Raw genomic sequence first — 12,267 nt, forward strand, 5'->3', positions numbered from 1 at the left:
TTCATGGCTCCTTTAAGGTTTTGGCGAAAGCGGTGGTGGAGATCACACCACTTGCTTAGTTGGGAAAAGGGCAGCCTTTGAGCCCGAGATTATGGTAATAGCCAACAAGTCCGTAATTGCAAGGGTTATGGCCACCTCTTCCCCATCTTTGGGTTGGCCATAAGGAATGAGCACGGTGAAGTTGAGTTACCCTGCTTGTCTACCGCCCTTGCTACTACTGCACATTGGCCAGGGTAGTGCGTACTGTCCCCGTAGCATAGTGCTGGGTTTTGTGCAGTGCCTTAGCACAGGCCAGCCAACAGTCTTGATAGTGCTCCAGATGCACATTTCTAGAGGGTGGGGCAACACAAATTTTGCAGCAGGAAAGACCATTTTTTGGGGGATTATGCAACACTCAAATTTTGGAAGTTAAACAATCAGGCTATCAGGCGTGCTTTAGTGGAGGGCTCCAGATCAATTTTTACTACCTGGGAACATTTAACGCGAGCCGAAATCTCAACACATGGGTGCTTTTGCTTTTCACCTCTATCTGAAAGGCGGCCACTTAAATTACGTAAAATTACTAAGCCCCATGATGTAACTAGTAAACAGAGTAGCTCTTATCAACTTTCCTAAGCAATGTTTCTAACCACAAAAAAAAAAAGTGGATTTTTCTTTTCAAAATTGTTTAAATTCTCAAAACCGAAGGCTTACAACTTTATTAACCGAAAGAACACAAATACAATCGTAGACAAAACCATTTCTTGCATGCCATGCACACTGTGGCGTATAGTCGCAGCAAAAGATGAAAGGCATCCAAGCGTACTACTCGGACACCTCGATGTCTAAGTCTTCCAGGTTGTCGCCCTTAGAGTGTACGTAGAATCCCTGAAAGAAAAGGAAGCACATGGCACAGTGGATAATTGTCCTTATAACTGCCCAACAGATACTGTGGTCGCTGAAAAACAGCTGCCACGAATGCAAGCTGTAAGCGTGCCTCATGCTCAGAGGGACCCAACAGCTGCACAGGCTCCCCGTAGATTTTTCGAGCTCACAGCAGAAAGAATAGAGGGCAAAATGAAATTCGGATTCTCTGTAGGGTAGCCAACCGGGCAGTTAGTTCTCTGGCAGGGTTCGTACAGGCTTCAAAAGCAAAAATTCAAGGGTTTTCAAGGACTTTCAAGGACCAGAAAACAAATTTTCAAGGTCCCCGTCTAATGCTTTATCAGGGATTATTTTAAACTTTTTCAACGCAATGCAAAAGTTTTTTATTGCACAATACCTAAGCACATTAGTGCACATTTAGATAGGCGCTAACGGGTTCGTGGATGCTTCCCCAGCTCTATTTTTTATTTCATTTTTGGTAGTTAAAGGTTTTTCTTTTTTCTTGGTGTTTTGCTCAGGCTGTTTGATTTCAAAAGTTCGTTAATGTTGCCTGCATCTCCTGCTTTGTCAGCAAAGTATCAGTTGAAATTAAATCTGCAAGTGTTGCTGCAAGGCAGGATGAACAATGTGCACGTCCACCGTTTGCACGTAAAAGCAAATGCAGATGGAGCGTATGAGGCACAGCAAACATGCAAGGAGCGAGCGTCCACAGACTAGATGGAAGATGCAAGATCGAGAACAGAAGCTGGCTTTCACTGGATTGTATAGTGACATGGATTGGATTGACAAGTGCCTGCTCCCAATGTTGCCTTGTAATTAAAAAAAAATCCACCAAACTTGTCATTTCACGCAATACACTTAATCTTGATTGTTACATTGTTTCTTTACATTTGTTAGCACCTAAAATCCACGACAAACACTTCAAATTCTTGTGAAAAGACAGGGCCATTGATTCTCTCCGGAAAATTCAAGGGTTTTCAAGGACCGTTTAAAAATTCCAGGACTTTCTAGGCCTTGAAATTGCCACTTCTAAATTCAAGGGTTTTCAAGGACCTGTGCGAACCCTGTCTGGTTAATGTCTCTGCCTTTCCTGTACTATTCCGTCCTTCGGCTCCTTAAAGGGACACCGAAAGGGGCCCTGAAAGAGGTTTTGCCAATACATGGGTAAATCAATGTCCTAGTAATCACCCCCTTCAAAAATTTTGTTAAAGCGATGAGTATTAGTGGAGTTATTGCAAATCAAAACCGCATTCTCTCCCGAAACGCGATGATTCTTCGTTTCGTCCACCTCCTCGCACCGCACAAGCATGACTTCCCATGATGCCTCGCGTCTCAGTGACGCCTGCTACTGCGATATTCTGCGCCGCAGTATCGCTCTGGGACGGGGCCGTCTGACTTTCTGCATTCCGTTTGGGCCGTTTTTTTTAAAATCATTTTGCTTATGAATTCTGCCCTCCCCTCACGGCTGGAAAATCTGATGGAAGGAATGGGGCGAGACTTTTACACTTCCACACCATGCCGAAAGATCACGCAAAAAGAGAATGAGCCTGTCACCACGCGCTCATGGCGACGACCCATCTTGGTACATATAGGAGTGCAAAATATGTGAGCGAATGACTGAAGAAGTGCTCCAAAATTTGTTAGAGTGAGTACGTACATATGTTCCAAACTGACGTTGGTTTTTATGTTGCTTAATTGGCCGCTCGTTCACGCCAATGTCGAGCTTGGTCGCGTTGTGGTGACGCCATGCACATACGTACACAGGCAGTTTAGTATTCAATTCCGTTATTCTGATCAGTTCTAAACATACTATAACCGTACATAACCGTACAAAAAGTAGCTGAAGGGTTGCAGGGTGCAGCACAGGGACTTTTTTAAAGTGCTTCGTGCATTCCATTTCCCCCTCCCTCTCCCCTCACTTCCGGGGAAACCTCTGCATGACCCTGCATTTATCAACTACTAGACAAATATTACGAGCGGTCTCGGAAGAGTAGTGCGAGTTCTGGGGCCGTGCGTGCCTGCTTCTTTGTTCGACTGTGCATATGATTGCACAACACAATTATTCCACCCTCACTTTATCTCCTGATGGCCTGGAGCCGCTTTTCTCTCTACAAAGGCTATTTGTTCATCTTTTACATGCTCAGTGCTGCCAGGTGCAATATGTGGAAGGTTTGTTTGCCGGTTGCAGCCCTATAATACTAGAATCTCTTCTATCACTTGTGCAAGAGCCGCGCCTCTATCTCGTACTGTTCGACAAGGCACAGCCGCATCAAACCCTTGGAATGGTTAGCGACGATAAGACAAAATAGCGAGAGCCCAACTGAGCAGCAGAACTATTTTATTCTTTGCTTCTGACAGTAAGCGGGAAGATTGCAACGCCTGCTGGTGACGACGTACGCTTCACGGCACAGTGTGCTGTGCAGTGAAGCCGCATTTAGGGCTAATGTTCGCGCACTGCCCGCACCCCAAGTCGCGTAAAACTGCGCTGCCGCTTGCACAGCCGGAAATTGTGACGAGTGACTCAGAGCTTTGGTCCTTTACAGAGCCCGCCAAAGCGAGCTACGTCGTGAATGACAGCTGAATGAATGAGACCCTACTGCTCCCTCCCTGCGCAGTGAGGCTGGCACTGAACATTGTTTCACTGTTGCCTCATATTTTGCGGCACCCTACTCCAATACTGCTTTTTGGAGCAAGGTGGCGCAGAAAACCGAATTGGTGCAGCGTGACATGACGCAGCAGTTCCACCCCTGCACACAACACAAGCCCTGCCTATACACTCGTAACCCCAGGAGTTTCAAAATGCGCTAGATTCTCATTCCAGAGGTATTGTTGTAGGCCACCCATTAAGATGCTGCCACTGTGGTCACGGATCAACCTTGAACCTTGGAAGCAAAGTTGGCCAGGTGACATTCCTAATTTTCCCCAGTGCCATCGCCAGACTGTCTTATTTTTGGCTGCTTCCCATTTTGTGTGTGACCATGATGTATAGCTGCAGCAAAGTTACACAGCCCCGCAACATGGGTGCAGTGACTGGCATTTACAATTTGTCACAATCCACTTTATCCTGAAAGTGGATTCTCCTATATAAGCCACCATATGTTATAACAAAGATTTTGGTACGTGTATTCAGTCCAGCATCTGCATGTAAGCCCTTCCCACCCTAATCATTTGCGGAGTCCAGACAACCTTTCGCACATTGGCATAGACCCTGTGAACACCCATATCCAACAACTCATCATAGAAAAGCAGAGGCTGGGACAAAGCCACCAACTTTAGAGGAGGTAGTAACCAACTATACATGGCTGGAAGAAACTTGAAGAGAGTCGCAATTTAGTACAAGCCAGTCTTCTGTATAAAGCTTGAAAATAAAACTTAAGTAGCTGCCCCACGAACTACTACAATGACGTCATAATACTAGTGTATTTGTTAGTTCAATGTTTAGAATATAACGTTTATTCATTTTGTGGTTAACATAAACCTGCTCTGAGTAGCGTCAAATGCTGCTCATTTGTGAGTGCATCCCCACAGCCAAATCAGTGAGGGCGCAAGGAAAATGACACTTTAAAAAGCCTTTGTCGGATTAAAAATGAATAAATTTTGGATTAAAAAAAAAAAGCTTACCGCCTAAGCTGCATTGCCCAACACAACTTTCTTAGTGATTAGACAATGATTGCCACCCCCTGGAGTGTCACTTTGAACTATTCTGCCACCGTAGGAAAGTGGCGAAACTGGTGGTCAGATGACTAAAACCCGCAGCACTCGTACCTGAGCAGCCTCTCACCTTTTCATTTGCCAAGTGAAGCAGAGCAACAAACGCCACAGGCACACTGACGTTGTCCCGGTTTAGGCGGTTCAAGTGGGGCTTCAGCTGCCTGTACACGCGCCGGAAGCTGTGAACGCCTGGAGGGGCTGCCTCCTCAGGTGGTTTCTCGGCACCCGAGCATCCTGGTTTGCTCTCGGCACACGGTTCCTCAGGATTGTTCGCAGCACCCAGGCCCTCAGGGTTGTTCATGGCACGAGAGTCGTTTTCCTGAATGCAAGACAGCATTTGAAAGCAACTGGTCACTGGTGTAATACTCAAATTTTCACCTTCCCTTATAGTACTGTATTTGCACGATTGTAAGTTGACTTGAATGTAGGTCGACCTCCAAAAGTTGCATCTCTCTCTCTCAAGGAGAAAGAAAGAAAAAAAAAAAAAAAAAAGAAGAGTGCCGCCTAGAAAATTGTATCACAAAGAGAAGCTCTTCCGTCAACCCACACGGTGGCTCTACCATCAATGATCGATGCTCCCACAAGAGCCGTGCGCTCGCGGTATGCGCGGTAGATGCTAAAAATTGGGCCCATCTCCCCGCGAGGGGGACTCGAGTAAATGCGTCGCATAGGGGGTGGGTGTATTGCGTTAACGTTTAGTGTTTGGGGAGTTGGTGGTAGTGAATGCGTTGTATCAGCAGCTTCTTGACGTAGTTTGAATGAGTCAAGGATATAAGGCGCGTTCGTAGCCTCCCATTCTGTGTCGGCTTTGTGGCGCAGTGGGTAGAGCACCATGTACATTGCGTTCCGCCCGCAGGGTCGAGGGATCGAAACCAGGCGCCGGATAGTATTTTTTTTTTATATAGTGTAGGGGGAGGGGTGCGGACTACGACTACGGACGTCAACGCGGGTGACATCGTGAGTTACTGAAATGCTCTGCATTTAAAAAAGAAAAGCTTTTGTATAAGCACCCGGAATAGCCATGCGCTGTGGGTTGAGCGGGAAGAACACATTCGCTGCAAGATGACAAAAACTGAAGCAGCCGGCAGCGACCACTGCCACGCGATACCAAAACAAACAACATGGTGGCTGACGGGAGCGGCCGCACGCGATTTACTTTTGAGCGACTAACCTCCCACCATCACGCTTGGAAGTGCACTGAACAATGTGATATGATCTGGGCTACGTTAGCGCCGCTCATTGAATCAAGGGATTCGCTAATACTCATTTTGTTTATTAGAGACAAATAAAACGTTTCTTGACGCAATTTTGCACGCAATTCGCCCGTTCTACGTCAGTATGACGCGTGACAATTGATTGATTTGTGGGGTTTAACGCGCCGCCGCACCACGGACGATGAGGCGCGCTGCAGTGGAGGGCTCCAGATTAATTTTGACCACCTGGGGATCTTTAACGTGCGCTGAAATCTCGCACACACGGGCGTTTTTGCTTTTCGCCTCCATCAGAAAAGCGGCCGCCGCGGCCGCTTTTCTCGCGACCTTGTGCTCAGCAGCGCAACGCCTTAGCCACTGAGTCACCGCGGCGGGTATGATGTGTGACGAGCGCGGCAGTGGGAGGAGCTTCATGACTTGCCCCAATGGCGGCAGTTGAAAGTGCTCGGGGCAGCCAGCTGGCGCCGCCGGAGATAAGCTTACCAAGGTGGCAGATATTTGATTGGCGCTTTCCCTAGCGGCGCGGATGATGCCTTTTGGTGTCGTTTTCGACCACATTATCAGCTCCTTTTCTGCACAAACGTCTTCGTTTGTGCCTTCAGTGATATCTTAAAGAGCGGTTAGAAGCGGTCGCTGGAGCTACTGCACCTCTTCGCGGCTGGCGACGCCACCATGTTGCCGCCGCCGATCGCGTAGCGCGCAGCATGCGGGTGGTATTCGCGGCAGCGTCAGCACGGCGCATTTTCGCGAGCAGAAAACGGCCCATGCGGTTCACACTTTAGACCATAACCATGGGAATGAGGGTGCAAAGCTGTCCCCACCTCGTAGCACCCCCGATTTCTCATATCTCTTGCCGTTACTAGCGATGGACGGTTCGATTTCGATTTTAAGTCGACCCCCCAACATTGGATCGTCAAATTTGAAAAAAAAAAAAGGGTCGACCTACAATCCTGTAAATACGGTAGTTTTTTAAGTTACCCTCAACAATAAGCCACTGGTTACAGCGTAGCCTACTTAAACACAACTGCAATAGGAAATAAATTGATCATATTCGAATTTTGGTATATCTGCACCTGAAAGGCAGCTAGGAGCCATCTACAAAAGGCCCAGACTTTTGTTCAAAAACACTTAAAAAGAATGTTGCAGTTCACATGAAACATGCTTTGCGCATAAAACAGCAAGGCTATCGGCCTACCCTACTGCATTGAGGGAACCACACTCAATGTAGAACTAAGGAATGCTTTAGCCCCAGTTCCACATTCCACACAATCACAAGCCTTTCTTCAGTGGAGCCACTACACTTGATTAGCACCATTCACGCTTTCTTCCCTTTTCTGTTCCTCAAGTGACACAATAGGAATTCTGCTAACACTGACGAAGTCAGGCAGTACACCTGTTTTAAAAACCACTAGAATATGGAATCTACTGCACAAGGGCTAAACTGTACAGGAGCGCAGTATTAACAGCAAGGTGGAGACAAAAAAAGCCAACCTTGTTCACTTCTTCGGTGTTGCCTTTGTCGACCTTAGTGGCTTTGTTCACCTCGTTGCCTTTAGTGGAAACCAGCGTCCGGCCCGAAGACAATGTCGTCCATATGGCCTTCTTCATGTCTTTCATGTCCACCCTCTTGTAAGAAGGCTGGAACCTGGGCGCTGGGGCAGGAGCCTGTTGGGAAAATAGAGAACCCCAAGTCCCATGAAATGCAAATACCCCCCCCACAATGATGCTTTTTTTCCTTTTCTCTCTCTTTTTTTTAACACAGTGAACAGGATAGAAACCAGCCCAATTTCAAACCAGCAGCTATCACGAGTTCTACCAGCTAAATTTTACCATTAAGGCTTTCATGAAAATGCGACACACTTTTACTCCTAAAAGAATGACACGTGCAGCTGTGACAGAAATGCAACACATTAGACTGATGCGTACAGTTCACCATCATCAGGTTCAGACAAACAAGATACAAATATGCATCTCCTGGGACGTAAAATAGGCGTGATACCAGAGCGCTACTGAGGATGTTCCGGAAGACGACTAAAGAAACTTCTACTGACAGCTGTTTCATGAGCTGTGACAGCTCATGCATATGCACCTGCTGGCAATGAAATGTCACGTTTTCTCGCGAGGGCCTCGCAAAAAAGCCACAAATGAAAAAAAAAAAAAAAAAAAAAGTGTAGTGTCTGCCGATTAAAAAATGACTGGTTAAAAAAGAATGCCTGCCTGACGCAATTTTATTACGACACAACAAAAACAAATGCGACCCGCCATGGTGGCTCAGTGGCTAAAGTGTTGTGCTGCTGAGCTAAAGGGTACGGGCTTGATCCCGGCAGCGGTGGCTGCTTTTTTGATGGAAGCAAAAGACAAAAACGCCTGGGTGTCAAGATTTCGGCACACGTTAAGGACCCCCGGTGGTCAAATAATAATCTGGAGTCCTCCACTACGGCACGCCTCATAACCCAGGTAGCTTCAGCACGTTAAACCCCACAATCGATCACAAACATGAGGACTGTTAGTACAACTCTGGCAATTTTATCATATACAGTGATATTATCCAAATTGTTCAGGCAAGACATCCCAAATCTGCCAAATACACTTCCCCACATTTAAAGGGCATTTTTCAAAAGGTGTTCAGCAGCCGAACAGACTTTTGATGAAAAAGCTTGTTTTAGGGCTCGTTGGCAGTGGGAATTATAAGGCATAAGGAAATGCCGCTGCGCAGCGATGTTTCGACATTGGCTCTCCAATACAGGAATGATCTGCTAACGAAGGCGTGTTCGATGCTCAATCGTTGCACTGAAAATGGAGTTGAGTTTCAGTATGCTTCCAGAAGCGAGGACGCAATGGCACATGCTTGAAGAAATCTGTTTGGAGAGCACGTGGAATGTAGTCTAAGGATCACTGTAAATATTGTGGATACAATATCGAACTACCCCCATCTCCAAATTTCTGGGCTCAAAATTGTGCCTGTGTCACTGAGAATGAGCATCCCATTACATTGCTGCTAGCAATTGTATTCCGGGACTTGGTTGAACTCGAGGACAAGGCTGAACCCCATAGAGTTCTGAACAGTCAGTGCTGCCTGGTAACGTAAGCAACAATCTCAAACTGCACTTGAAAGCGAAACTTGAGGCTAAACAGTGATCATGTAGGTGCCGATTTTGAAAATACGTTTTTATAGGCATGTGGGCCCAAATGCCAGAATAGGCATTTATAGGCACTATAAAAATACCATAAAAGTTCATAAGCTCTAATTCATGCTCATATATCAAAGTGGGGCGATATGAGCACAGGGAGCAAAATAGGCATTGGCCTAAAATCCGGCGTCTAGCGATTACCTACCTGAAAAAGAGACCCAAGGTGGCTATCACAAAGAAATAACAGCAACAACAAAAATGTGGGTTTAGACTTGTTTTGTGCAGAGAACACGCATATACATCCATTTTCATTAAAAAAAAAATGCAGTCTAACCTTCACTATTCTGTAGTACCAAATACAGTAGAACCCCAAATATAAGACTTTCTAGGGACTGTTAAAAAGGATCATATAATGCGGGAATCGTAAAATCCAAACAACCACAATTACGCCTATAAATACAGTTTCGGGCGACGTATTCGCGAAGAACTTTAACGCAAGCTGCAAACTAATGTTTTGCAGGGCTAAAAAACCCAAAACATTAAAAAAAACAGATGCGAAAAGAATAATGAATTGCGGGTGCTAATCACGCTGTAAAACAAACCTTGTACCGCGCTCCACTGCCGCCATTCCCGCCAGCCAGTGTGAATCATGGCACTCACGATCAGGACAAACACATGTGGAAGCCTAAGCCTGTCAGCGTAACCTAGTTGGCAATTCACTGCTGAGTGGGAGAGTGGGAGAAATGAACCCCTGCTGCACTCTGCCCCTGCGCCCACTACACAACAAGAGCCTACCTTTACAGGATACTTGAACCCAAGAGCGTCATATATGGGCTTGAGTGAAGGTGGCGGCAAAGGTTTCAGGAAGCGGTCAGGTAGCCCTCGCAATGCAGCAGGCCCTAGAAAAGGAGGAATCACTCCAAGCCCCACAGCAGGATTCACAGCAGGCTCCACAGCAGGCTCCGCAGCAGGAGCATCCACAGGGGCCTCCCCAGGGGCGTCCCCGGGGGCATCCACGGGGGCGGGGGCATCCACCAGATCATCCGCAGGAGCATCGTCAGCATTGTCGTCATACATATTCGAATCTTCGTTGACCTGCAAATAAAGGCACCGAGAAACAGAACTTTGCTGTTATTTTGCAAGGATCTAAAGGTCTGCCTTTCACATATGCAGTCCCACCCACTTATGATACTGTCAATCGGTGCAACTGCCACTCAGAGGAGCTGGGGCATTGTTATACATGAAAATGCCCCAGTCACTGTCGTCACCAAGTGGTTAAGGTGAACGCATGCAAGCGCACAAGGGAACTGTCAGTTTGCAGTTTCTTCAGTTCTCCGACGCATCCACCACAATGCACTTCAGTTTTATGTTCGGATCATGTGCATGTTGCAAAAAACAGCGCCCTGTCAGAGACACCGAAACTGAAACCATGGCAGTCGTACTTGCCTTGAGTCACATTCTTTTTTCAGGTCTCCGAGGCTTGCTATGCCGAGGTGTAAAACTGACAGACTTTAATGTTAGCGCTCATTATATTTCCATGCGTGCGAATTGGTTGAAATGTGTTCGCATATTAGACGCACCTCTCATTTCACATTCTTTTGTTTCTATTTCGGATTTCAGGTAAAATCCCTGTTGTTGTCAAACTTGATACACCCCTCTAGGGTGCAATAGAGAATTACTTTTGAAGACAGCAATCTATCTTTGAAAGGCACTGGGCAAAGGAGATAAGATAGGGCCCCACGACTGAAACTTCAGCTACAGAAAAAGGTAAACGGTATTGCACCGAATAAAACATTGATTGATTGATTGTAGGGTTTAACGCGCCGACGCAACGCAGGCGATGAGGCGCGCCGTAGTGGAGGGCTCCGGATTAATTTTGACCACCTGGGGGTCTTTAACGTGCGCCGAAATCTCGTACACACGGGCGTTTTTGCTTTTCGCCTCCATCAGAAAAGCGGCCGCCGCGGCCGGGAATCGAACCCGCGACCTCGTGCTGCACCGAATAAAACATACTGCACGTATGAATGATTTTTTTGCGGGGAAAAAAATCAGCCCGAACTTCACCACATTTCGAAATTTTCCAATACAGAAACTCTGATCAAAGCTAACACCGACTAATTTAATACTCAATCAAATACCGCGTAGACTGCTTATAATTAGGGGTGTGCGAATATCAATTTTTTAATTTCGAAGCGAATTCGAATAATAAAAACAAAGTTCGAATCAAATCGAATATTTTTCGAATATTTTTCGAATACGAATACTTATTGTTTTTTGTAAAATTAAAGTTTTCACCATCTAGAGACACAAAAACTGCAACTTTATTGCACAACAAATCATACAAAGTAAAATTAGAAATTACACAATACCATTGCACTCAACAGGTTAAGGTCTGAACTCACTTAAATGTTAACATGGAGAAAGGTTAACTGCTCCACATGTTCGGGGAGCAGTGACAACCTCCTGCTCGTCACGACTCCACCAGATACCGAAAGTAGCCGCTCACTTGAGACACTAGTGGCAGTCCGATGCTACTCTTTCTAGTTTCGGTTCTATTATTGCGCGCCAAACGCCAGTGGCGCTGGGGAAACAAAATGCTCTCTTTCTCTCCCGTTTTTCTCTTCGCTCGTTCACGGAGCGCTTACCCTCACCCCCGCGTCGCGCCGTCAGCCCCGTCGCCCCGTCTTGCTGCGCATGCGCGAGAACGGTTTCCCTGCGCGACGGCGAGGCCGACGCGCGTTTCATGTAGTGGGCTATTTCTCGTATGTGCTCCCTCGGACATTACGGTGCTACATAAGGGACGCCAAGAACACCAGGATGAATCGTAACGCGAAGACTCCGAGTGCTGTTAGCAAAAGGTGAGAACGTCGTTCGTATGCCGTACGTGAAGCTGAGCTGAAGGATAGGACTTGTGTTGTGCGTGTGCTGTGCTTGAAAACAGACAAAGACAGACAACCTTGTCTGTGTTGTATTGGTCATCGGTGTTTCTCGCCGCACGTAGCGTTCGCGCACGTAACGCGAATAAAGTGTTCATGTGATATTCGAGCTGGCGTCGTTACTGCTCAAGCGGCGTGGCTTCGTGCCGGCGGAGCGAGGCCGGCGAGGCTTGGCCGTGGAGGCAGCGGGGTGGCGGCGGCGGTTGCCGGGTGGGAATGGGGGGGACAGGGGGTGGGGGGAAGGAATCCAACCGGCATGAGAAGGGAGAGCGTTACCTCTCCCCCACGCAAGCTGCGCGCCCTCGCATTGTTGCCATGGCAATTATAACGCCTTTAAGGCCAACATGGCGGTGGCGTTGCTAGGGCAACAACAACGCAGTAATGTTTCCCCAGGCTCACCAGGGGAGAATATGC

General features: G+C 47.0%; 1 protein-coding gene across 5 annotated transcripts in view; it reads right to left on the reverse strand.

Moving 5' to 3' along the window:
* Positions 1-683: 683 nt before the first annotated feature.
* LOC144156091 (condensin complex subunit 2-like) overlaps positions 684-12,267 on the reverse strand; it is a 61,362-nt gene continuing 49,778 nt past the window's right edge. For all 5 annotated transcript variants that reach the window (XM_077687882.1, XM_077687883.1, XM_077687886.1 and 2 more), the window contains exons 14-17: positions 9,713-10,012; positions 7,278-7,451; positions 4,646-4,894; positions 684-867 (exon numbers count right to left, since the gene is read on the reverse strand). In XM_077687882.1, the coding sequence (XP_077544008.1) occupies positions 805-867; positions 4,646-4,894; positions 7,278-7,451; positions 9,713-10,012 (786 nt within the window). In that variant the 3' untranslated portion in view covers positions 684-804. The remainder of the gene's footprint in view (positions 868-4,645; positions 4,895-7,277; positions 7,452-9,712; positions 10,013-12,267) is intronic.

The sequence above is a fragment of the Haemaphysalis longicornis genome, unplaced genomic scaffold (assembly GCF_048455015.1).
Source record: "Haemaphysalis longicornis isolate Haplotype H1 unplaced genomic scaffold, Haemaphysalis longicornis Haplotype H1 scaffold_1, whole genome shotgun sequence".
Classification (NCBI taxonomy): domain Eukaryota; kingdom Metazoa; phylum Arthropoda; class Arachnida; order Ixodida; family Ixodidae; genus Haemaphysalis; species Haemaphysalis longicornis.